The following is a 26204-nucleotide window of genomic DNA, read 5'->3' on the forward strand; positions in this document are numbered from 1 at the left end:
CAACCAAAACAGAATCTAATGCAGAAGATTATAAAACGGAAGCTGCAATTATTTGGACACATCTGTAGAATGAGTGTGGACCGGAAGATAAGGACATTTATGTTTGGTATATTGGATGGTTTAAACAGAAGAGGTAGACCATACAGAGAATGGATAGATGATATAAAAGACTTGTGTGGAATGGGTGTACAAAAACTGCAATACTGTGCACTGGACAAAGAAAGGTGGAAGAAGATAGTGAAACAGGCATCAGACATCAACGGGCAGTGAGCCCATGGTTCGTGATGATGATGATGATGATAAACCTACTGCATTCATACACCTGAAAAATATGGGATGATATTATGAATATTTCATTTCTCATTTATTACATTTTTAATTATTGACCTTATTTTGCATTTACTGATGGGACTTTTCTTTATTTTTTTAAAGTATTCATATAAGTACGGGGTAAAACAAAAGTGTTATGTGAGTTTAAAAAAATTCTCAGAGGGCAATTTTCTAATAGTTTCAAAATATTATAAAACTCATATCACTTTTGGCAATACAACTAAGGAAGATTATATAAATGGCAGTAAATTATAAAAAAAAAAATATATATATATATATATTAAATACCTGTAATCTCCATTGATCCAAATGATATATTTGTCCTTGGTTTTACACATAAAGTTAGTTTATTTATAACTCTCAGAGGCAATTTTATAGCAGTTTCAAAATCTTGTCTATTCACAGCAACTAGAGATAACTCTGTAATATGAACATTTTTTTTACCAACATCAAATGGTAGACCTGTTGTTTCCAAATCCATAAAAACTAATGTAGAAACAATGGGAAGGTTAGGTTTCACAGTACATCCTTCTGTGGCTATTGAGTCTGTAGACATTTTTCTGTGGTAAAAATATATATATCAATTTATCCAAAACTGCTACAGATATATACAATATTTTTTTAAAAGGAAAAAAGTATAACTGTGAATAACCGAATTTAGATCTTACAAGTTTCTCGATAAATGAAAAATGCGATTAATAAAAGAAAAGGGGGGGGGAAGCAGAAGATTAACACTATACAAATATACTTTTTAAAAAATCAAAGGTTTAGTCATTATAGGCGAAGCTCTTTGGTTAGAATCTCATCTAGGATATAAACGATACAAAGAACTTTTATCAGCTTTTCAACTGAAGGTGAGTTAGCTGGTCTCAATGGGGCAATAACAATCTAATCATAATGCTTCCAAAATACTGTTTTGTCTATTTTCTTGTAAAAAGCCCTCTTTTTCACCCCTTTATACCTTTGATAATACTTAATAGTCAAGATCAGATCTCTCTTCTTGGAATCACACATACTCCTAGCTTTTCTTTGCATAATGCCATGGTATGGAGCTGTGACAGAGAGCTATTATTATTATTATTGTTCCGGGAAACTCCAAGGAGTCGACAGACTCATCGAGGGAGGCCCTAACATCATGTCTGGAACAACTATTCAACATTCACACAGTATCTATCATATCTTGCCTTGAACTCATTCACGGTCGTAGCACCCACAACAGACTCTGGAAGCTTATTCCACTCATTCACCACTCTCCAAGTAAAAAACCTAGCTCTAACACCCTTGTCAACCACGCTCTTGCCCAGCTTCCATGCATGGCCCCTAGTCCTCCCACCACCAGTCATATTTTCAAAAATATCTTCTGGATCAATCTTATAAAAACCCTTCAGTAATTTGAATGTCTCAATCATATCACCCCTCCTTCACCTATCGTCCAATTTCTGCAACCCACAAATCCTCAACCTATTCTCATAAGGTTCATTCCACAGACCTGCTATCATCTTGGTCACTCGTCTCTGGACCCTCTCCACTTCCTCCCCATCACAAAGAAACCCTGGTGCCCGTAACTGGGCCCAGAAGTCCAGATGGGGTCTTATCAAGGCTCGATACAGAGGAACAACAACTTGTTTGTCTCTGCATGTTAAAGTATTTTTCATAAGCCAAGTGATTTGGTGAGCTGTTTTAGTCACTTTTGCAATGTGCCCCCTAAACTTCAACTCCCTATCCATCAGCACTCCCAAATCCCTGGCCTCATCAATCTCCGGGAGTACGGTTCCAACAATGCGATATACTGCTGCTGTTCTTTTGACCCCAAAGTGGAACTATTGTCACCTTACACTTTGCCACATTAAACTGACATCCATTTTTCCTAGCCCAGTCCTCCAAACTATCCAAATCATCCTGTAAAATTTTGACATCTTGTGCACTCACAATTGCTCTACCCAACTTTGCATCATCAGCAAACAAGTGAACACTTCCTCTCAAATCCTTTCCAATATCAATGATGAACAAATTGAAAAGCAGTGGTCCAAGAACAGAGCCCTGCAGCACTCCACTAGTCACAAGACGTCTTTTTGACTCCACTCCTGAATAAACCACTCTCTGGTATCTCTCCTTCAACCACCCTCCTATCCATCTTACCAACCCTATATCTATCCCCATCTGCTCCAGTTTACTGATTAGGGTTCCATGTGGTATCCTGTCAAAGGCCTTGGCAAGGTCCAGTAGTATCACTGTAAACCCATTACCCCTATCCAGTTCAGCCGTCACTGTGTTATAAAACGTGAGCAAGTTACTGAGGCATGATCTACCCTTCACAAAACCATGTTGTCCCCCATACAATATCCCATTTTCATCTATCCAATCCTGTATTCTTTTCTTGACTAATTTCTCTAAGACCTTGACAATGATTCCTGATATGTTAATCGGTCGGTAATTTACAACAGCAGTCTTGGAACCACCTTTATGCAGTGGAACTATTTTCCCCTCCTTCCACCCGCTCGGGACTAACCCAGACCCGATACTCAAATTAAACAAAATGGTCAAGGGTACTGACAAATCTTTAGCTGCTTCTCGTACTACACGAGCTGGTATACCATCCAATCCCACAGATGTATTGACATTGAGGTTATGCAATAGACTACTCACCTCCACTTCATTCACCACAATTCCCGTATAATCTACTGGTTTATTCGTTTCTGCAATGTCACCACCTGGATGATATATTCTTGCAAAGTGCTCACTCAGTAACTCAGCTATCTCAACTGATTCAGTTACCTCCCTACCATCGGCATTCTTTAAAATCATTCTGCCATGTACATTTTTCCTTTTACTTGCTACATATCTAAAAAACTGTTTAGGATTCTCTTTAGCCTGCATGGCCAATGTTCTTTCATAATCCGTTTTTGTTTTTTTTACCACACTCGTCACCCTTCTGGCCTGCGTTTTATACCGTTCATGTGCCTGCTGGTCACCTTTCTCCTTAAATTCCCTCCATAGTTGTTTCTTTTTTTGCAGCTCAAGCTTAATGGTGTTATTCATCCATTTAGGGTTAAACCCCTAGTCGATTTATTATTCGGACTCTAGGTATACAGTCAGCCATTGCTTCATGCAAGCACTTCTTAACTACCTCCCATGCACTATCAACTTCTAGTCCTTGCAGTTGTACATGACATGGCACTGAGCCAATCAAACTCCTAAACTTGTCATACTTTCCAGCCCGATAATTCCACATGTACCTTGTCTTAATTGAAAATTCTACACCTTTAGCCACCTCCCAAGTTAAGACCCTATGATCACTCTCACCGATTGGTGGCAATGTGGTCATATTTGTTATAGCCAAATCCAGAGATGTAATCACTAGGTCAAGCACTCTCTGACCCCTAGTATTTTCCATTACATGCTGTCGCAGATAGTTATCCCTTAATAACCGCATAAAATCCAATTCCTTCCTCCCGTGTGTCCTCTCCTCACTCCAATCAATGTGACCATAGTTGAAATCTCCCATAATAATCACCTTCCTTCCACTCATTTCTTCTATTTGCTTGTGCATACTGTCACCACCATCTTTTCCATCACCTGGTTCTATAGCAGCACCCAATTGTATATTTAGTTCTGCTAGCCACAATCTCACACCAAATGGCCTCAAATGTGCTCTTTTCTCTATCCTGCAATTCAACTTCTATTCTCCTTGGCTGTAGCTCATCAGCTATCATCAACAATACTCCTCCCCCCATTTTATTCTCTCTGTCATTCCTGAACACACTATACCCATCACATTCAATCCCACTAGCTTTATAATCTACAGTCAGCCATGTTTCACTAATACCAATAACCTGTGGTCTGGAAGTGCCAACCATGGCCAAAAACTCTTCCTTCTTGTTCCTAATACTCCTAGTATTAGTGTACATGAATTTAAGACCCCCATTAGCCCCAACCCTACCTTGATGCCTTATATTAACTATCCCACTCTGGTTTGTTGTCCTTATTTGCTCTAGCATATTATATTCATTCTTACATTCAACTGCCTCCCTAAGGACTGTATATCTACTCCCCCCCTTAACAAATCTAGTTTCCCTGAATTTGCACATCCACTACATTCAGCAACACTTTCTCAAGTCTTCTTACACCATAACCATTCAAATGCAAGCCATCCATCTTATATAGATCCTTTCGCCCATCAAACTCACTCCACACGTCCACAAATTCCACACCACTCGTCATACATAACCCACACATAAAGTCATTCGCAATTATGGCCCTCTTTTTAAACATTTCACTATCATACCGTGGCAAAAGACTAATCATTCTAACTCTCTCACTCTTTTCTTTTGCTACCTCAAACAATTCATTCAGGTCTTCTATCATTTACATTTTATCTCCTTTCAAATCATTCGTACCTGCCACAACAATCATTTCTTTCACCCTTTCCTTTTGCTCTCTAATAGACTCAGTTACATCCTTTATGGTCACACCAGGTTGGTACGATTTTGTCAAATCCTCTACTAACACACCTCGTACTAACGAGTCTCCATACAGCACTCTATCCTTCATTTTGTTCATGTTCACATTCATACGCCTATTTTTCCTGTCATACCTTTTATTATTGGTTGGTTCATTCAGTCGACTTTTGTTCATGCACTCTAGCTGCTGTTTTGCCCTTTCTATCGCACCATTCAACAACGCGATCTCACTCAATGCATCTATCTCATCTTTTTTATTCGCTGAGAAACCATTAATGCTATCATTCACACTTTCTACATTCACACTCTCATAATTCTCATGTACAACCTTGCCGTTTCTTGTCTTATCGCTATTTTCTTCATTCTGAAGTTTAACAAAAATATCACACTCACGATCCGAAATACACTTCAATTCCTCATTCTCCCTACATTTTCTACACACATTCAATCCTTTATCATCTATCCACACTCTGACCGCACTCCGCAAAGCATACATTTCACAGCTAGTACACTGACTGATTTCTTTTATACTACCGTTCTTTGATAAAGATGGTGAACCATCATTACTGGCCGCCATTTACCTTCGTACAGGTGCCATAATTATTGCAACGTGTTTTATCAAATAATAAGTTATAACACACTAAAAACACACAAATAGACGCACTAAAATATGCAAGGCAAACAAAACTACGCAATATTAAGTAATTTTATCAACGATAACTGAAAATAATACTTATCTTATCAGGAGCTTGCACGAACACTACACACTACGATATAACCTCGAACCCAGAACCTATGATTGCTAATAAGTCAGTGCACAGATTGTGCAGGAGGAATGGTGTGTAGTTTATGGATTTGTGGAGTGAGTTTGATGGAAGGAAGGATTTATATATAGTAGATCGCTTGCCTCTAAATAGAATTAGTGTCAAGATTCTTGAGATGGTATTGTTCAGTGAGAGTTAGGAAGTACAGAGGCAGAGAAACTAGAATATTGGGGGGGGGGGGATGAGCATGGGGTTCAGGAAACCTAGAGGTCAGTAAGTGGGAGAGTGATCACATGATGAAAAATCTCAGGGTTTTTTTTTTGTTGTTGTTTTTTATTTGGTCCACACAAGAAAAGCCACAAGACCTATATCACACCAGTGCTGTGTGAGCAAGAGAAATGGAAGAAAGGAGGAATCTATTCACATTTTGCCTGAACAGCTGAGGGTTGTAATCTTTGAAGAAGGCAGAGTGAGGAGATTGTTCCAAAGGACAGGAGAAGATGGAATAAAAGAGGATGTAGTGAGGTTGGTTCGGTGAGTTTTAAGATGGCCTGTAAAAGGGTGTTTGTTAGCAATGGATCTTGTTTTAATGATTTTGGAGGAGAGTAGAGGAATAATAGTGGCCAATTCAGCAGAGCACTGTCCATGAAAGTAACAGAACCCTGGTTAACTTTAGTTGGCTAAATAACACATGGTGTAAGGAAGGATGTAGGATGAAGGGGTATTGCAGTTTATGTTTACTAATGCCAGAAGTATTCGAAATAAGGTTGATGAGTTTCTGGCATTGGTTAACACAACTTGGACAAAACTAACAGGCATTAGTAAGACATGGATGACAGGGGATGATATAGTCATAGGAATAGAATGCAAGGGATATAGTGTTTTATTAATGGGAGGAGTTAAAGCCAAAAAGGGTTGACATACATCAGGGGGAGGGGGATTCATTTGAGAATAACAAGATTCATTTGAGGCTATCTGGTGTGAGACAGAAGCCAAATGGACTAAAGATATAATTGGCTACTGCTATATGGGGGGAGGGGGGACTGGAAAGTTCTGATAAACACCTAGAATGCTCACCACTACTTCATAATTGTGACCATTTCTCCTCTCAATCTATGTCCCTATAGTTGAAATCCCCATAATAATTATTTGACCTGTATTCATCATGCTAATTTGTGACTGCATGACATCTACATTCTCCCGTATGCTTCCTGGATAACGAGGGGAGGGGTGCTGGAAAGTTCTGAAAAACCCAGAACCAAAATGATATTAAACCAACTGATATAATTATTAGTGTGTTCTTTCTTGAGGTTATATCAGTTGGATTAATATAATTTTGGTTCTAGGGTTTTCAGAACTTTCCAGCAACCCCCCCCCCCCGTAATTTGCAGAACGTAGATGTCATGCAGTCACATATTAGCAAGCTGAGTCGAGTAATTATTAACAGGTTGAGTAATTATTATGGAGATTTCAACTATTGGGATATAGATTGGGTGGAGGAATGGTCACAGGCAGGGAAAGAAATGTATTTTATAGAGCTGCTGAGATAATTACTCAAGGCAACATGTAATGGAGATACGAACTACACGAGTCTTTTGTGTTAACATTAGATATTTTACTAGAATTTTAAGTAGTATTGTTTGCTTTTTGTTTCTTGGTGTGTCTGTGAAATTTTTGCGTGTTTTCTGTTATTTTAATTATTATTTTTAAGATAAGATAGCATACACATGGCACCGATAAAGAAAAAAATGGCGGCCAGGTCGCATTGTTTGGTTAAAAGTTTTGATGTAAACGAATTTATGCAATGTTCTGTCTGTGAGATGTATGCCTTGCGAAGAGCGGTGGGAGTCTGGTTAGAAAGTGATAGTGGAGTTGATATGTGCAGAAAGTGTAAAGAGAATGAGGATTTCAAGCGTGTTTCGTGTGTCGAGAGTGACATCGTTAACGATAGTCAGAATGTAGAAAATGGTGGTGTGCTAGAGAATTGCGTGGTAGTGCCAGATAGGTGTGAGAGCGTCGCTGAAAGTGTAAATGAATGTAGAAATACAGAAAGAATGGATGATGTGATCGATAATGAAAATGGTGAGATAAATGCGAGCAGCATCCAAGGGCTGGATGTTGATAATGCATGGGAGGTAATTAAGAACTGTTTGCAGGAGGCAATGGTTGACTGTATACCAAGAGTCCGAATAATAAATCAAGTAGGGGTTAAATGGATGAATAACACTATTAAGCTTGAGCTGCAAAAAAAGAAACAATTGTGGAGGGAATTTAAGGAGAAGGGTGACCATCAGGCGCAGGAACAGTATAAAGCTCAGGCCAGGATGGTAACAAGGGTGGTAAGAAAAGCAAAAGCAGATTACGAAAGGAAATTAGCCACGCAGGCTAAAGAGAATCCCAAACAGTTTTTTCAATATGTTGCAAGTAAAAGGAAAAATGATCATGGTAGAATGATCTTAAAAAATGCTGAGGGTAGGGAGGTAACCGAATCAGTTGATATTGTGGAATTACTGAGCGAGCACTTTGCAAGAGTATATCATCCAGGTGGTGACTTTGCAGGAATGGAAGAACCAACAGCTTATACTGGAATTGTGATGAATGAAGTAGAGGTAGCTAGTCTATTACAGAACCTCAAAGTCAATACACCTGTGGGATTGGATGGTATACCAGCTCGTGTCGTACGTGAAGCGGCTAAAGAATTGTCAGTGCCCTTGATTATTTTGTTTAATTTAAGCCTTAGGACTGGGTCAGTCTCAAGGGGGTGGAAAGAGGGGAAAATAGTTCTGCTGCACAAAAGTGGTTCCAAGGCTGCTGTTGAAAATTACTGGCCTAGATTGGATAGAAGAAAATAGGATACTGTATCGGAGACAGCATGGTTTTGTGAAGGGTAGGTCATGCCTCAGTAACTTGCTCACGTATTATAACACAGTGACAGCTGAACTGGATAAGGGTAATGGGTTTACAGTGATTCTACTGGACCTGGCTAAGGCCTTTGACAGGTTACCACATGGAATTCTAATCAGTAAATTGCAGCATATGGGGATGGATATAGGGTTGATGAAATGGATAGGAGGGTGGTTGACGGAGAGATATCAGAGAGTGGTTTACTCAGGAGTAGAGTCCACAAGACGGCCTGTGACTAGTGGTGTTCCACAAGGATCTGTTCTTGGACCACTACTGTTTAATTTGTTCATAAATGATATAGGAAAGGATCTGAGAGGAACAGTTCATTTGTTTGCGGATGATGCGAAGTTGGGTAGGGCAATAGTGAATGCAGATGACGTCAAAATTTTGCAGGATGATTTGGATAGATTGGAAGTCTGGGCTAAGGAGAATGGATGTCAATTTAATGTGGCAAAATGTAAGGTTATGCATTTTGGGGTGAAAAGATTGTTACTGCATTGGTGGAACCGTGCTCCAGGAAATTGACGAGGCACGAGATTCAGGAGTGTTGGTGGATAAGGAATTGAAATTTAGGGGACACATTGCAAAAGGGCCAAATCAGCTCATCAAATCACTTGGTTGCTGAAGAATACGTTGACATACAGAGACAAGCAGGTTATTGTTCCTCTGTATCGAGCCTTGATAAGACCCCATCTCGACTACTGTGCTCAGATTTGGTCAGCTAGGTTTCTTCTTGATCGGGAGGAGGTGGAGACGATCCAGAGGTGAGCGACCAAGATGATAGCAGGTCTGTGGAATGAACCTTATGACAACAGGTTGAGGATTTGTGGGTTGCAAAAATTGATTGATAGGCAGAGGAGGTGAGATATGATTGAGACATTCAAATTACTGAAGGGTTTCTATAAAGTTAATTCAGAGGATATTTTTGAGAACAGGGCTGGTTGTGGGAGGACTAGGGGACATCCATGGAAACTGGGCAAAAGTGTGGTTAGTAAAGGTGTTAGAGCTGGGTTCTTTACTTTTAGAGTAGTGAATGAGTGGAATGCACTCCCTGAGTCTGTGGTGGATGCTGTGACAGTGAATGAGTTTAAGGCGAGATATGATAGATACTGTATGAATGTCGAATAGTTGTGATGAATATGATTTGGTGCCTCCCTCGATGAGTCTAATGACTCCCTGGAGTTGCCCGTAATAATAGTAATAGTAATATGATTATTGAATTAGAGAACTTAACACTAACCAATCTAGCAATGCTGCCTCCGCTTGGAGAACGTGATCATGTAGTTTTGACCTGCAAGATTTCCAGACATGCAGAATTTTCTATTAAAAAGGGATGTGGAATTACAAAGCAGGTGATTATGACAAACTGAAGAGACAGTTTTCAGCAGAGCAATAGCATATGAATTTGGAGGGAAGAAATGGTGCTGGCGTATGAGAGGTGGTCAAGGGGTGTTTGAAGCAGTGCTGCACCCAGAGAGGGGGGGGGGGGGCAAAGGGCCCTGCCTCCCAAAGAAAAATGAAAAAACACTAGAAAATTTTCCAAAAATCTTTTCCAAATTAATAAAATTCATTTTTTTTTTATTTATGTTGTGTCTTCTATTTCTATACAACTTATGAAGTAGCGTTCATTGCAGATACTCAGTCATAGGTCGTATGCGATGCATAGTGTGTATTCTCAAATTGCCTACTCAACTCATCCCCCCCCCCAAGATTAAACCCTGAGCGTGCTACTGGTTTGAAGAATGTAGTATCTGAACCTAGAGTCAGAAGGATAAATCAGAGCAATTAGATGGATGAATAGCTTCATTAAGCAGGAGCTGCACACAAAGAAAAGGTTGTGGAGGGATTATAAAAATGAACAGCAATTCCCATGAGGAATTAAGAAGGGTCATCAGTATGGTAAGAAAGGCCAAAGCTAATTATGAGAACAAGCAAACTGATGAGACCAAAAGAAACCTTATGAGTTATTTTGCTATGTGGCTAATAAAAGGATTAATGACTATATAAGGATGACTTTAAAAAGAGTCGATGGTGGGGAGGTAACAGAACCAAACCAAATAGCTGAATTACTGAGTAAACATTTTGTTGGAGTGTACCATCTAGGTGGTGACATCAGCTGATAGGAGAATAGCAGTTGAAGAAATGGAGGTGCTAAAAATTTGCAAAACCTCAATACAAACATAGCTATGAAATTATCAGCTCCTCTGACCAAACTGTTTAATTTAAGCCTTGATGTTCTGGGAAGGTGTCAATGGGCAGGAAAAAGGACAAAATAGTCTCATTGCATAAAGGGGGCTCCAAGACAGAAGTAGCAAATTATAAGCCAATCAGCATCTCAGGAGTGGTGATTAAGGTAAGGGAAATTGGTGAAAGACAGAATTCAGGACTGGGTGGACAGGAATACGATACGGTATAAGGAAAAACATGGTTTTGTGAAGGGCAAGTTTTGCCTGAGTAATTTCCTTACTTTTTATAATCGAGTAATAATGGAATTGAATAAGGAAAATGGCTACTCAGTGATACTGCTAGATCTATTGTCCCCCCACCCCCTGTAATATTTACATTGTTATTTATTATTTTGGCTTGTTACTTTTTTTTATTTCAGTTTGTTTATGTTGTACTGCGCCTTTGTAAAAATATCTATATTATTTATTTTGTTGTCAGTCATAATTGTTGCTTGAGCTATTCTTATCACCTTTAATCGTTTAGTCTACAATTTGATTCCCCTCGCCCTTCACAAGGTCGTAACTATACTACCTTCAAGTGTGTGGAGTATAGATTCAGGAATTGCCTCTGGCTGGAACCAATTTCCTTTGTGAACTAGCTGACTTTCTCTTACACTGATCTTTAAAAATTTATTTGTATAATGACTGCGCCATTAAAGATCGCACACAGGAATTGTTTGTCTTTCCTATACATGAAAGAGAAATGCTCAGCGGCAGAGGCATAGCTGGGGGGGGGGGGGCACTTTGAACCTTTTTTGAACTTTTGCAGTTAATTCTAAAATACGATCTCAAGAACTCAGTTCAAAATATTGTAATTATTATTATTATTATTATTCGTGACACCTCCAAGGAGTTCGAAGACCCACTGCGGGAGGACACCTACTATACAACTGTCTCCAGCACCACACCGAACCTCTACTACCAATCATCTCCATCAACACCATCTGCTGCCCACCACCACCTCCAATAGTATTTTTTTCTCTGTAAATTGCGTGTGTTCTGAAGGGACGATTTGTCTGTATGCGGAATGAAAAACCTGAGTTGGAGGAAAAACCCTGCTACCCAGTAATACTCCAGCGAATTTTCCTCACAATTGCTTTAAGTGTTGTTAGTTGTGAGAGGAGTTTTTCTATATAAAACTGATTACAAATTACCTACATTACTATGAAATAGACTTCGACTTCGCCAATGTCATTGACGATTTTGCTAACAGAAAAGCAAGAAAAATAACATTTTAGAATGTTGAAATTAAAGTTTTACTTCAAAAATAAACATAGCATTTTAATTTATTTCCCTATACATCGTTTTGACTTTTTGTAGTAATTTTGGTGCATTGTGAGGGCGGCAAAAGCTCTAGCTACACCAATGCTCAGCAGAACACAGAATTATCTCTAAAACTCAGTTCTAAATCAAGCAACGTTTGAAACTTACTATTAGTCAGTCGTGGTTAACTTTAACTTTAAGGACATTCAGGTTTCTATATTTTTATGAGAAGTGCATTGGTAAGTCGAAATCAGGCAAGTTATGAACAAACAAGACAATTTATTCATACTAAGATATGGAAATTACAAAACAAGAGGAAAAAGATTTCACACATATCAAATTCATCTGGTTCTTATTAATTCTGCTAAGTAACAATGCAATGCACGTGTCTGGTTCTCAAATTACTTAAACGAGCACTTCTAGCCTTTAGCTTAAAGACAAAGATCAATATATATGTTCACATATATTTCAGAGACGTGGTTAGTTTCTCACACTTCAAAATAAATTAACTCAATTATTAACAGAATTATGCCTAACTAAGCTTCACATTTAATCTCCCTTCCAACATTAACTCTTAATACTGACCAATACTCATAATTCTTTGGATAACTATTTCACAATAAATTAGAAGTGCAGCTTTCCGACTTCGCTATATAATCAACAATCCCTTCTCTAAGGTTCACAATCCATAACAGTTCTACATTAATCTTACTTGAAACCTGTCTCAGCCAGTTCAGCATTCAAGATCCTAGAGATCACGAACATAATTTTTTTCTTTCCTGTTAGAACCGCAAATGGACACTACTCCATGGCAATTACGATACAGCATTCTCAGAGATCACTTAAGGAACTTTGCGATGGGATTCTGGAAAAAGCCGACACCGTCGTTAAAAATTTCCTATCATCATCGAAATACTGCTAATGGGACATCCTTCCCCATCCTTGGAATGGCTGGACATAGGGACCTCTTTGAAGCGACACAGGAACAATTCAGGAACAGAGAGCCAGAGCGATAGCTAGAGAAAGCCAGGAGCAGAGCACCTGTCTACTTTTTATTCTACCTTCACGACCTTGGGACTTCTTCAAATCGAGTTCCCCGGATGTTCTACCAGGGGTTCCTTCCCCCTTATGAAATTGCTGAGTCATGGCGGGAAAACCCCGTAACTTCGCTGACCTTCATGCCTGGCGATAGCCTCGGGTACACATTTCTAATCCTGTCAATCTCTTTGTTTGCACAATATTGGCAGTCACATAATTTAGCAATACATTCTAATATTTTACCAGATTACACAAAACACTTAAAAAAAAATTGTTAATTAAACTACAAGTATTTGATATTGAATTTCTTTCTCAAGTAAAATCGTTATATAAGAATTTTTCACAAAATTCTCTCTATACAAGATATTACTCCCCCACCACCCCCGACACACACACAGGAAATCATCTACCTCTTTAAAGTCATGAATAATAACAAAAAAGCATTCTTGTGTCAGGTTGAAATGTGCCAAATGAGATGACAACAGCATTCTGTGAGATGTCATGGTTTTTAAAGGCTAAAAGAAATGGATGACTTGAGCTATTAACAAAAGATTTATGAAGAGAAGAATCCACTGCTCAGTTAATTGTTGATAATTTCATAAGACAGGTCAAAATGTCAAAGAATTTTTTTTTTCAATCTATTTTTGCATATTGTTTATACCATATTACATTATTTTGCATTAATATTTATATATTAATGATGGGGAGGAGAGACTGACTGTAAGTGAGCAAGAGGTGTTTGGGGAGTTGAGTAAACTAGATGTAAATAAGGCTGTGGGACTTGATAATATATCACCGCGTATTCTGAAGGAATGTGCCAGAGAGTTGACACCTGCCTTGACATATTTTTTTAATACGAGTCTTGCACTCAGTCAAGTCCCTAAAGAGTGGAAGGAGGGCAAGATTGTGCCACTTCATAAAGGAGGTGACTGAACTCAAGCATCAAACTATAGGCCTATCTGTGTGTCAGGTGTTGTGGTTAAGTTGTTGGAGAAGCTTGTGAGAACTAGGATCCAGAGTTGGGTTGACAACAATGGTATAATCTTTGATGGACAGCATGGATTTGCTAAAGGGAGGTCGTGTTTTAGTAATCTACTTACTTATTACAATAAGGTGACTGCTTCCTTGGACAGAGGAGAAGGATACACAGTAATATACTTGGATTTCGCAAAAGCTTTTGATAGAGTACCTCATGATAAGTTGACAGTCAAACTAGAGCAGATGGGGTTGGATATTAGATTAGTGCATTGGATTGGAGACTGGCTATCTGATAGGTATCAACAAGTTGTGTATGGGGGTGCAATATCCAGGAAAAGGAAAGTCACTAGTGGAGTGCCTCAGGGATCTGTTTTAGGGCCATTACTATTTAACTTGTATATTAATGATATTGGCGAAGATTTGGATGGAGATATTCAGTTGTTTGCAGATGATGCAAAGTTGGGACGAACCATAAAGAGTAGTGAAGATGTTGTGGCCTTGCAAGAAGACTTGAATAAATTGAGTGATTGGGCAAGCAAATGGGGATGTGAGTTCAATGTTGCAAAATGTAAGGTTTTAAAATTTGGAAAACAAAGATGGGATGCAGAATTTATGCTTGGTGAGAATATATTGTTGGAAGTAGAGGAAATAAGAGATCTTGGGATGATAGTGGATAAGGATATAAAATTTAGGGGACACATCGCCAAAATTGTGAAGACAACACAAAGACTTCTGGGAATGATGTGGAGGACACTGACGTGTAGAAGTAGGGAGATTCTTGTTCCATTGTATAAGGCTTTGATTAGGCCACACATGGACTATTGTGCCCAGATTTGGTCAATGGTTTTCAGAAGGATGACGAGATGTTGGAATGGGTCCAAAGGCGACTGACTAAGGTAGTTTCTGACCTCTGGAATGTCGAGTATGAGGAAAGATTGAAAAGATGTAATTTGCAGAGTCTAGTGGAGAGAAGGAAGAGGGGAGATATGATAGAGACCTACAAGTTGGTAAGGGGTTGTTATAGGATCAATGGTGAAGTTCTACAGAGAATAGTGGAAGATCAGGGGAGAACCAGAGGTCATCTCTGGAAACTGTATAAAGAGGGTGTGAGTAGGGGAGTGAGAGGCAGGTTTTTTTCGTGCAGAGTTGTGAGTGATTGGAATGCCTTGCCTGAGAGTGTGGTGTCTGCAAGGAGTTTGAATGTGTTTAAGACGCGGTATGATGAGATGTGTGTGAGATAAAAGGACCTCCTAGATGAGTCTTTGACTCCATGAGGTCTTGTTTAATAATAATATTGAATTTAGGCATCCTGTAAATGAAAATAGCAGAAATAAAACATTTAAATATGTTAAATGTACTACTATATGTATATACTTAAATATTTAAGCAATAGGTATGATTACTGATTTAGGTGGGATGTTAAACACAAACTGTGTAACATTTTGGATGGAGTTAAGAAAAGTTCCAGGATGTTAACAGGATGGTCTGGTATTCTGATGAGGAGATCGACAATTTATATTTAGTTTGCTAACAGGAAATACTCAATATTCCTTCCAGTTTATTCAGCGGAACTGGAAAGGAAAAGTTACTTTGAGTTGTGGATGCCCTTACTATTAGGTTGTAGTCTGCAGAAAATCATCATCAAATTCCTGATATATATCCTCAGGGGTGTACAGTCATAATACTACATGAAAAGTTAAATTATTACTAATTTCCAATCAACAATTTTCCTCCAAATCAATCTGTTGCCTGTCAACATTTCAATATCATCACATCTTATATTTCTGTCTTCTAAGGTATTTTTTACTCTATCAATCTACCTAAATCTTGGTCTTTTCCTGCCAACCTGACAGAAAACACTTGCCTAGCTAATCTTTCCTCTTCCTTTCTGTTTAAGTGGCTATACCACCTGAGATTAACTCTGCTGACACGTTGATGAATGCTAACAATGTCAAGTTCTTCTTCCTAATATCTTCATTTTTAATATGATACTGCCATCTCATATCAGTCACACAATCTTTGTCATGCTCTCATATATGTGGTCTCCAGTCCTTAATCAAGAGTTTTATTTCTAACTCAGTTTGCAGATCCATAAGTTAAAATGGTCTCCTCTGGGTCAAAACACTAAACAGTTAGTTGAGTGTCTTGACTAATCTCTCTCTTATTCCATATACATTTATTCAGTTGACTTCCTACTATACCGGCTTTGCTAATTTTGCTGTCTATTTCCAAATTTAATTTTCCATCTTCACTAGGTTTTCTATTCAGGATGCAGTTGTTATCAATTTTTCTGCCTATTTTAATTGTCTTTGTCTTTTTAATGCTGATTTTCTTACCAAATTTATTACTGCAGTTATTCAGTTTGATCAGGGAATCCTGCAGACTTGTCCTGGATTTATTTAGGAGTATACAACATCATCAGCATAAAATAAAGAAATGAGATTAACATCTCCAATTTTGATATCAGGTTTAATACAGCTTACCTTCACAATGTGATGCATATAGATGATAAATAACAGTGGAGATAATGTACACCCTTGTTGCACACCTAACTTAACATCAAACCATCTTCGGGTGCCTCCTTTAATTCTGAATTAAACTAAAAACTACTCATTTACAATTCAAAGAGACTATGTATTGCTTGTTATAATGTCCCGTTTACACCATATAAGTGGAATATTTTGAACAGCTTTCCTCTTGGCATCTTTGTCATATGCCTTTTCCAGATTTACAAAACTGACATACAGATTCTTGTTATTTTTTATTATTATTATCGCTCATCTAGGAGGTCCTTTTTGTCAAACTCAGCTCATCATTCCACACCTCAAACACACTCAAATTCTCTGCAGACATCATACTCTCAGGCAAGGCATTCCAATCATTCACAATTCTGCATGCAAAAAACCTGCTTCTCACTTCCCTGCTCACACACCCTCCTTATACAGCTTCCAGGAATGACCTCTGGTTCTTCACTGATACACCATTTTCTGTAAACTTCTCCAACACTGATCCTATAACAACTTGTAGGTCTCTATCATATCATCCCCTCCTCCTCCTCCTATCCACCAGACCCTGAAAATTGCATCTTCTCAACCTTTCCTCATATTCGACATTCCAGAGATCAGAAACTACCTTAGTCAGTCTCCTCTTGACCCTTTCAATATCTCTTCATCCTTTTGAAAACCAGGTAACTAAATCTGTGCACCGTAGTCCATGTGTGGCCTAATCAAAGCCATATACAATGGAACAAGAATCTCCTTATTTCTACAAGTTAGAGTCCTCCGTATCATTCTCAGAATTCTTGTGTTGTCCTCACAATTTTGGTGATGTCTCTGCCAAATTTCAGATCCTTATCCACTATCACACCAAGATTTCTTATTTCCTCAACCTCCAACAATATATTTCTGCCAAACATAAATTCTACATCCCATCTTTGTTTCTCAAATTTTAAAACCTTACATTTTGCAACATTGAATCCACATTCCTATTCCCTCGATTTATTCAAGTCTAGGTCTTCTTGTAAGGCCACATCTTCTCTATTCTTCATAGTACATCCCAACTTTGCATTATCTGCAACCAACTGAATATCTCCATCCAAATCTTCGCCAATATCATTAACATACAGGTTAAACAGTAATGGCCCTAAAACAGATCCCTGAGGCACACCACTAGTGACTTTCCTCTTCCAGGCTATTGCTTACCCATACACAACTTGCTGATACTTATCAGATAGCCAGTCTCTGATCCAATGCACTAATCTAATATCCAACCACATTCACTCTAGTTTGACTATCAACTCATCATGCAGTAATCTATCAAAAGCCTTTGCAAAATCTAAATATACTACTGTGTATCCCTCTACTCTGTCCAAGCAAGCTGTCACCTTATTGTAATAAGTAGATTACTAAAACAAAGATCATGCCATTGTTGTGAACACAATTCTGGATCCTAGTAATCAAAAGCTTCTTCAACAACTTAACATCAACATCTCAGGTGTTGCAGTTAAGTCCATTCATTTGTTTAAGGCCAACTATTATTTTTAAGTGAAAATCATATGACAACCTCTGTTTGGCCTGAACCAGCTTGTTCTTCTCCAAGCTTCTCCTCCACAATTTTTCTTAACTACTTCTCAAGAATACTTGCATAAATCTTACCAGGAACACCTCAGTAGAGAAATTTCTCTGTAATTCTCACTTCAGCTTTATTCCCTTTTTTATAGATGGATATTTTGAGTGAATTACTCCAATCATTTGGAATTTGACTTTCTGAATTATGCAGTGTAGCCACTGTAAAACTTTAATACCTCCATATTTCAGCTTTTGCTTAGCCAGTTTTAAACAATGTTTAGCTTTCTTACCTTTATCTCTGTATTTCTATGCGCACAAGCTGACTTTTTTTGCCAGGAACTTTTCATATGCTTTCTTCTTTTCCTTCACTGCCTCTTTAACTTCCTGTGTCCACCATGGAGTTCTGATTTTTCTATCCTTACAGACAACCTCACCACATGCCTCTCTGGCTGAATCAACCAGTGTTTTCTTCAGGGCTTGCCACTGAATCTCCAAGGTTTGGTTCTGTTCTCAAACTCTTCATTTTTTCTTGAATAATATTTGTGTATTTTAGTCTACACTTCACATCTAAGAGTTGCTCAACTTTTATTTGCTTTAAAACTTTCTTACATGTTATTCTTTTCAATATGAAATTCGATTTTATCCTGCTCAAGACTAAATAGTGATCACTTCCAATTTCAAATCCTCTGTACACTCTGGTGTCCTGCACCAGGGAGAAAACATCACCATCCACAATAACTTAGTCAATGAGACTTTTCTTATTCCTTGGCTCTTCTTTCCATGTGAATTTGTGTACATTTTTATGTTGGAACATTGTGTTAGTAACAACCAGTCCATATCCTGAGCAGAAATCCAATAGGTATTTGCCATTATTAGCTTTGCTCTTTTCTCCAAATTTTCCCAAAATATTTTTGTATGTCTGACAATCATTTCCTACTCTGCTATTTAGATACCCAACAAGGACCAACTTTTCCTTTTTCATTGTGTCAGTTACTTTCTCTAAAGCATGAAAAAATTCCTCCACTTCTACCTTAGTAGAAAATTCTGTGGGACCATAGGCACAAATAAGTCTCATTGTCCAGTTCCCCATTCTCATTTGCCCACATTGCTCTACTTGAGACTGCCTGCCATTCAAGAAGATTAGCCTCATATTTAGTGTTGAATACTATGGCTACTCCTTTTCCTTGATTGTCATTGCCTGAATATAACATTTTGTATTTATTGCTCAGAAAGATCACACCAGTTTTTGTCTTTTTTGTTTCAGTCACCCCTATTATGTTGATCTGGTACTTATCTAATTCCTCAGCTAGGGAGGATAATCATATTAACCACCAAATAAGTATTGGTGGTTATATGATTATTGTCAGCTATGCCTATACTGTTTTATGGGTTGAATATGTGAGGACTTTGCTTTCCTTTCAATTTTAGTATTATTTCGTTAACATAAAAACATAAACTGAAGACAATGCTGATGTTTGTTTTGGACTTTTTCGTCGCCAGAAGTCTAGATCTAATTCATATTGTGAACCAGCATGATGATTGGTGTTATGAGATGAAAGCATCCAAATATTTTATTATAGCAAGAAGTCTAAATTATACCAAGTGTAGTCCAAATTACTTATATATAATCAGTCCCACACACACATGCTCTCAAGTCCAGTTACATGACAGTGCCATGTGTGTGTGGACAAGTAATTAAAGAGCAGGATGGAATCTCTTAGTGTGTTTCTTGAAGAATTGGAGGTTGTATGCCCTACTGTTTTTTCCTAAAAGGGAAGAACAGTATGAGGAAGACTTGCTTGCTGCACAAAAATTCATGCAGAAAAAAGGAAAGGAAAACTGTGCAGACTAAGTGGACCATTTGTTGATATTCTCCACATATTCGTGTCATCCTCCAATTATTCTTTAGCTAGCAGCATTATCTTGTCACCAATATCTTGTAAGGCTTTCTACTCCTGTGAATGTTTGAATATATTGATATATTTTTTCAGCTGCTTCTTCCAAACACCATTTTTACATTCCTTTGTTACCTCACTCCATGCTATATTTGGAAGATATTATATTTCTCACTCAGCAGCAGTAACCTGAGCAAAAATATTTCTTAAATAATATGCCTTGAAGGTAGCAATAACAGCCAGGTCTATGGCATGCAGGAGTGACATGGTATTTGGTTAACTTGTTAACGGGATAGCCATTTCGAGTATGAATGGTCATAAAACGCATACTATGTAAGCAGAGGACTGACTGTAGAGAAACCATAATGCAGAAATATATCATGTTGGGAAAACCATTGGAGGAGTCATTGAAAGAGAGATTCTGTTAAGTGAATAGCTGTTTTCAAGATATAATCTTGCATTCTAAGAACAAATTTTATTCTATCTTCTCAATATGCTGATTGGTTACTCTATATATTCAATTTTTAAAAAAAATAATAAAAAAAATAAATAAACTATAGAATTTCTCTCAAAAATTAAATACATTTTCCGATGTTATGATGAGTTTCAATATGGTTCCATTTTCACAAATATCCCTCATTCTGAGACATTAGAATATTTATCCCATCAAAATTATAGATATATTCAAATTTATAATCATTTCTGGATATTTGACCTGAAAAGACAAACTTTACAAAACAGGTTGAAGAGACTGATGGACTCACCTCTTTCAGCAAATATGACTAATATTTATTTGGAACATCTTGAAAAAAAGAGTACCATCACTGTAGTATTATCATATCCTGTACTCAAGGAGTGATGAGAGCTTGGTCCACCTTTGCTATGAGTTGCCTCAGTCCTAAACTACTTCAGGCGCAAACTTTTTTTGCCTACACTTGGGTAAAGGATTAAACTAAATTTATTATAGTCTAACCAAGTGGAAAATAAACTTCCAACATCTTTCTCTAAATCCAGAGTAAATTAATAATAAGGTGGTACACCTTTTGGCAACTCATGCAAGTAAATATGACCTCTCCATTGCTTCTGCCTTAGTATCACCACTTCTGGGTCTGCCTCCCACTGACGAGACCTCAATAAAAGTCGAAACCAGTCTGGGTAGTGACCCTTTCCTTAATGCATAACATTATGCATGTCTGCAAGGAGATGTGCTTTGCATTATGGGAGATACTGAGACAGGGAGTGATGAGAACTTGGTCCACCTTTGCTACGAGTTGCCTCGTTCCTGAACTACTTCAGGCGCAAACTTTTTTTGCCTACACTTGGGTAAAGGATTAAACTAAATTTATTATGTCATAGTCAATTCTCTGGTGAAACCAATTAAACTGCTTTGTGGTTTAATTGGTTTCTCATGTTTTATTGGATTGAAATGGGAGTGGGATTTCTTTTTTATATTTGTGTAGCATACCCACCAAAGTCAGTTTGTGGTCTTTGAGCAAAGATAATGCCAGTATACCAATTATCAACTGTGATGGGTGTAATCAGTCTCTTGACTATTGCTTCTGCCTAGTTTTCCATCTTGATGGGTCTATCAGGTTGAGTGCCAACATAAATTTCAAATGTAAAAAGAAAATTCATTTTTACATCCACAATAGCAAAAACTTTTAGCCCATACTTGTTCGACTTATTTGGCAGATACTGGCAAAAAATACATTTGCCACGAAAAGCAACTAATTGTTCATCGATTGTCAAAAACTCGGGTGGACAATATAATTTTTGATAATTTTCTGAAGACAGAAATTACCATATTGGATAACGATTAATTTGGTGGAAATAGTCATGTTTTTGCAACTTACTCACATTCCATAATAATGTTACCGTTGACTTGTCAAGGGGAATGGATACAACATGAAACGTTTGGATTTTGATAAGTCTTTTGGCAGAATACAACATGGTAGACTGTTGCATAAATTGGAGAATATGGGTTTGGATTATAAAATATTAGCGTGGATAAGAGGATGGCTGCCAGGCAGATAACAGGAAGTGGTATACAGGGGGGGGGGGGATGTGAGTCTGCAAGATTTAAGGTAACTAGTGGCATGCCACAAGGATCAGTGCTTGGTCTGCTGCTAACCAATCAGTACAATAATGATATTGGGAAGGATTTGATAGGCGACATACAGCTATTTGCTAATGATGCAAAGATAGGCAGGGAAAATGGGAATTTATTATTATTATTATTTCGGGCAATTCCAGGAGTCCTTAGACTCATCGAGGGAGGCCCTAAACATCATGTCCACACAACTATGCGATTACATTCTCACAGTATCTATCATACCTTGCCTTGAACTCGTTCACTGTCATAGCACCCACAACAGAGTCTGGCAGCTTATTCCACTCATTTACCACTCTAAAAGTAAAGAACCCAGCTCTAACACCCCTGCTAACCACACTCTTGCCCAGCTTCGATAGGTGTCCCCTAGTTCTCCCACCACCAGTCCTGATCTCAAAACTATCCTCTGAATTAATCCTATAGAATCCCTTTAGCAATTTGAATGTCTCAATCATATCTCCCCTCCTCCGCCTATCAACTAGTTTCTGCAACCCACAAATCTTCAACCTGTTCTCATATGGTTCATTCCATAGACCTGTTATCATCTTAGTCATTCACCTCTGGATCCTCTCCACCTCCTCCCCATCAAGAAGGAACCGAGGTGACCAAATCTGGGCACAGTAGTCGAGATGAGGTCTTATCAAGGCTCGGTACAGAGGTACAATAACTTGCTTGTCTCTGCTCGTCAAGGTATTTTTCAACAACCAAGTGAGTTGATGAGCTGATTTAGCTACTTTTGCAATGTGCCCCCTAAACTTCATCTCCCTATCCAACAACACTCCCAAGTCCCTGGCCTCATCAATCGCTTGGAGTACAGTTCCACCAATGTGGTATACTGCTGCTAATCTTTTCACCTCAAAATACATAACCTTACATTTTGTCACATTAAATTACATCCATTCTCCTTAGCCCAGAACTCCAATCTATCTAAGTCATCCTGCAAGACTTTGACACCTTCTGCATTCACTATTGCCCTACCCAACTTTGCATCATCAGCGAACAAATGAATTGTTCCACTTAGATCCTTCCCTATATCGTTAATGAACAGATTAAACAGCAGTGGTCCAAGAACAGAACCCTGTGGCACACCACTAGTCACAGGCCGTCTTTTGGACTCTACTCCTGAATAAACTACTCTTTGATATCTCTCCATCAACCAACCACCTATTCATCTCACCAACCCTATATCCATTCCCATATGTTGTAGTTTATGGATTAGTATTCCATGTGGTATCCTGTCAAACGCCTTTGCCAGGTCCAGCAGTATCACTGTAAACCCATTTTCCTTATCCAGTTCAGTCGTCACCTTGTTATAAAACTTGAGCAAGTTACTGAAGCATGATCTACCCTTCACAAAGCCATGCTGTCCCCTGTACAGTATCTCGTTTTCATCAATCCATTCCTGTATTTTTCCCTTGACTACTTTCTCCAAGACCTTGACAACGACTCCTGATATGCTGATCGGTCGGTAATTTGCAACCGTAGTCTTGGATCCTCCTTTATGCAGTGAAACTATTTTCCCCTCTTTCCACATCTTCGGGACTAAACCAGACCTGAGACTCAGATTAAACAACATGGTCAAGGGCACTGATAATTCTTTAGCCGCTTCACGCAAGACCCGTGCCATTATACCATCCAATCCCACAGATGTGTTCACATTAAGGTTCTGTAATAGACTAGTCACCTCCACTTCATTCATCACTATTCCCATATAAACTAATGGTTCCTTCATTTTTTCAATGTCACCACCTGGATGATATGCTTTTGCAAAGTGCGCGCTCAGTACCTCCACTATATCGACTGATTCAGTGACCTCCATACCATCGTCATTCCTTAAAATCATTTTGCCGTGTACAGTTTTTTTCTTGCTTGCAGCATATTGAAAGAACTGTTTGGGATTCTCTTTTGCTTGCAAAGCTAGTTTCCTTTCATAATCCGCTTTTGCTTTTTTTACCACACTCGTTACCTTTCTGGCCTGCACTTTATACCGTTCATGTGCCTGCAGGTCACTCATTTCTTTAAATTCCCTCCACAGTTGTTTCTTTTTTTGCAGCTCAAGCTTAATGGTGTTATTCATCCATTTAACCCCTACTTGTTTTACTATTCAGACCCTAGGTATACAATCAGCCATAATGCTCCTGAATGCTGCTGATATGTAGTACTTGCAGAATGATTTGAATAGGTTGGGATTGTAGGTGTGCGAAAATGGATGTCAGTTCAATGTCAGTAAATGTAAAGTCATGGACTTTGACAAGATTAGATATCTAATGTCGTATTATATTAGTGGGATTATGCTAGAAGAAACTGATCGGGCTAGGTATCTTGGAGTTCCATCGGCATGTAACAAAGATTGCAAATACAACTTAAAAGATAATTACAATGCTAAAATGAACTTTCACATGTAAAGATAAGGATATCATTTTGCCTCTTTACAAGGCCTTGATAAGATCTCACTCAGACTATTGTGTGTAGTTCTGGTCTCTTGGTTTCTGTTGTGATTCTGATACAGTGGAGAGAGAGAGAGTGCAAAGGAGAGTGTTAAAAATGATATAAGGATTATGGATGACGAGAATTGAACCCAGGACGCTCCTTCCCCAGACATATGGTTAGCCTAGTGGCTGTGTGCTTCGCAGCAGTCTGAGGAAGGAGTGTCCTGGGTTCGATTCCCGTCAGCGACGTGAATCGAACCCAGGTCTTGAGCATGGACAGTAGGGTTTTTCATCCCGCAAAGCAGGCAAACCAGCCTTGAGAACTCAACACTACAGGACATAGGATACACCGGGGCGAAGGGCTGACCACCTTATCCTGTGAACGGTTTGAGGTCCGATGATTAACAAACCCTTGACACCGCAAGGTAAAAGAGGATAAAAGGAAGATGATGATGAAGATATTTCAGCATTTCAGGTCAAATATCATCTACTCCAGTTGCCTTTCCACATTTCAGGTTTATGATAGCTTTTTCTACTTCAAGTATAGATATATCAAAAAATCAAGCATCAGAAATAACTAATCACTTATGGTAGCATTATGTGAATTTGAAGGAGAGTAAAGACACTAAATAAATGAGAGAATATGTAGTAAATAAATTTTGAGCCAGATCAGATTTAAAAAAAAAAAAAAAAAGTGGAGGGGGGGTGCAATTGTACAGGGTGGCCAGAAATTAACTTTTCCTCTTTGGAGGTATCTGTAGCTAAAACTAATACACGGAATGAGACCACATTTTATATTGAGACTTTCGAAGGCATGGGGAGATGAATTCCACAAAAAAAATATTTAGTACCAAAAGTCGCCAACAGGAGAAATTTTGGCACTGGCAGAGCCAAAAGGAGTCAAATATTTGCAGTAAACTCAGGTAAAAAGGATTATGTAAATTTTACTGGGCATACGTGACAGCAGTGCCACCAATTCCACTTAAAAAGGGATTGGGAACGTTCAGGCAGTTATTCAAATAACAGACGAACTGTGCTCAATATGCGTCCTACCTTGCATCAGGTTTCTTTACCTTAAACAGTGCAATGCCGTAGCAGCCCTTCGGAAATTTAGAAGGCTTCATAACCTGCGTCCAGGTCCTATGTCAGCTGTAGCACTGAGAGCCATGATTAAGACGTTTGAAGAAACTGGATCACTAGGAGTTAGACCTGGCAGAGGACGGAAAGCAGTGCAAGAAGAAACACAAGAAAGGTCAGCATATTGAAAATCGTGTATGTGGTCCAGGGGACCCTGATTCTGTTGAATAAAACATTATTTCCTGTGAGTTCAATCACTACATTAATTTCTGTGTCTCTCACAAGTTGTTTTAGTTTAATTATTATTATTCTTATTATCACTGTAATGCGCCACATATCCAGCTGGAATCAGTGACGCGGATATCGCTTACACCGTCGAAATGTTATTATTCCATTTTATCTGCCTTCAAAGTAATTATCTGCTTGTTTTTTCGGCTCCACCAGCGCCAAAATTTTCCCTATCGGCGACTTTTGGTACTAAATCTTTTTTTTGCAGAAATTATCTCCCCATGCTTTCAAAAGTCTCATTATAAAATTTGGTCTCATTCCGTTTATCGGTTTTAGCTACAGATGCCTCCAAAGAGGGAAAGTTATTTTATGGCCAACCTGTATATGGAATGTCAGAAAATTACTTTCCATATACAAATGCATATACAGCTATTCT

At 38.4% G+C, this 26204-nt stretch overlaps 1 protein-coding gene across 1 annotated transcript in view; it reads right to left on the minus strand.

Annotated features, from left to right (window-relative positions):
* The window catches only part of LOC150103962 (three-prime repair exonuclease 1), a 63340-nt gene that overhangs the window by 31920 nt on the left and 5216 nt on the right, over positions 1-26204 (minus strand). The window contains exon 2 of the mRNA XM_090396654.1: positions 619-890. Within this exon, the coding sequence (XP_090252780.1) occupies positions 619-886 (268 nt within the window). The 5' untranslated portion in view covers positions 887-890. The remainder of the gene's footprint in view (positions 1-618; positions 891-26204) is intronic.

Source organism: Typopeltis vanoorti, chromosome 8 (genome assembly GCF_054136105.1).
Source record: "Typopeltis vanoorti isolate ZY-2024b chromosome 8, IOZ_Tvanoo_1.0, whole genome shotgun sequence".
NCBI lineage: Eukaryota > Metazoa > Arthropoda > Arachnida > Uropygi > Thelyphonidae > Typopeltis > Typopeltis vanoorti.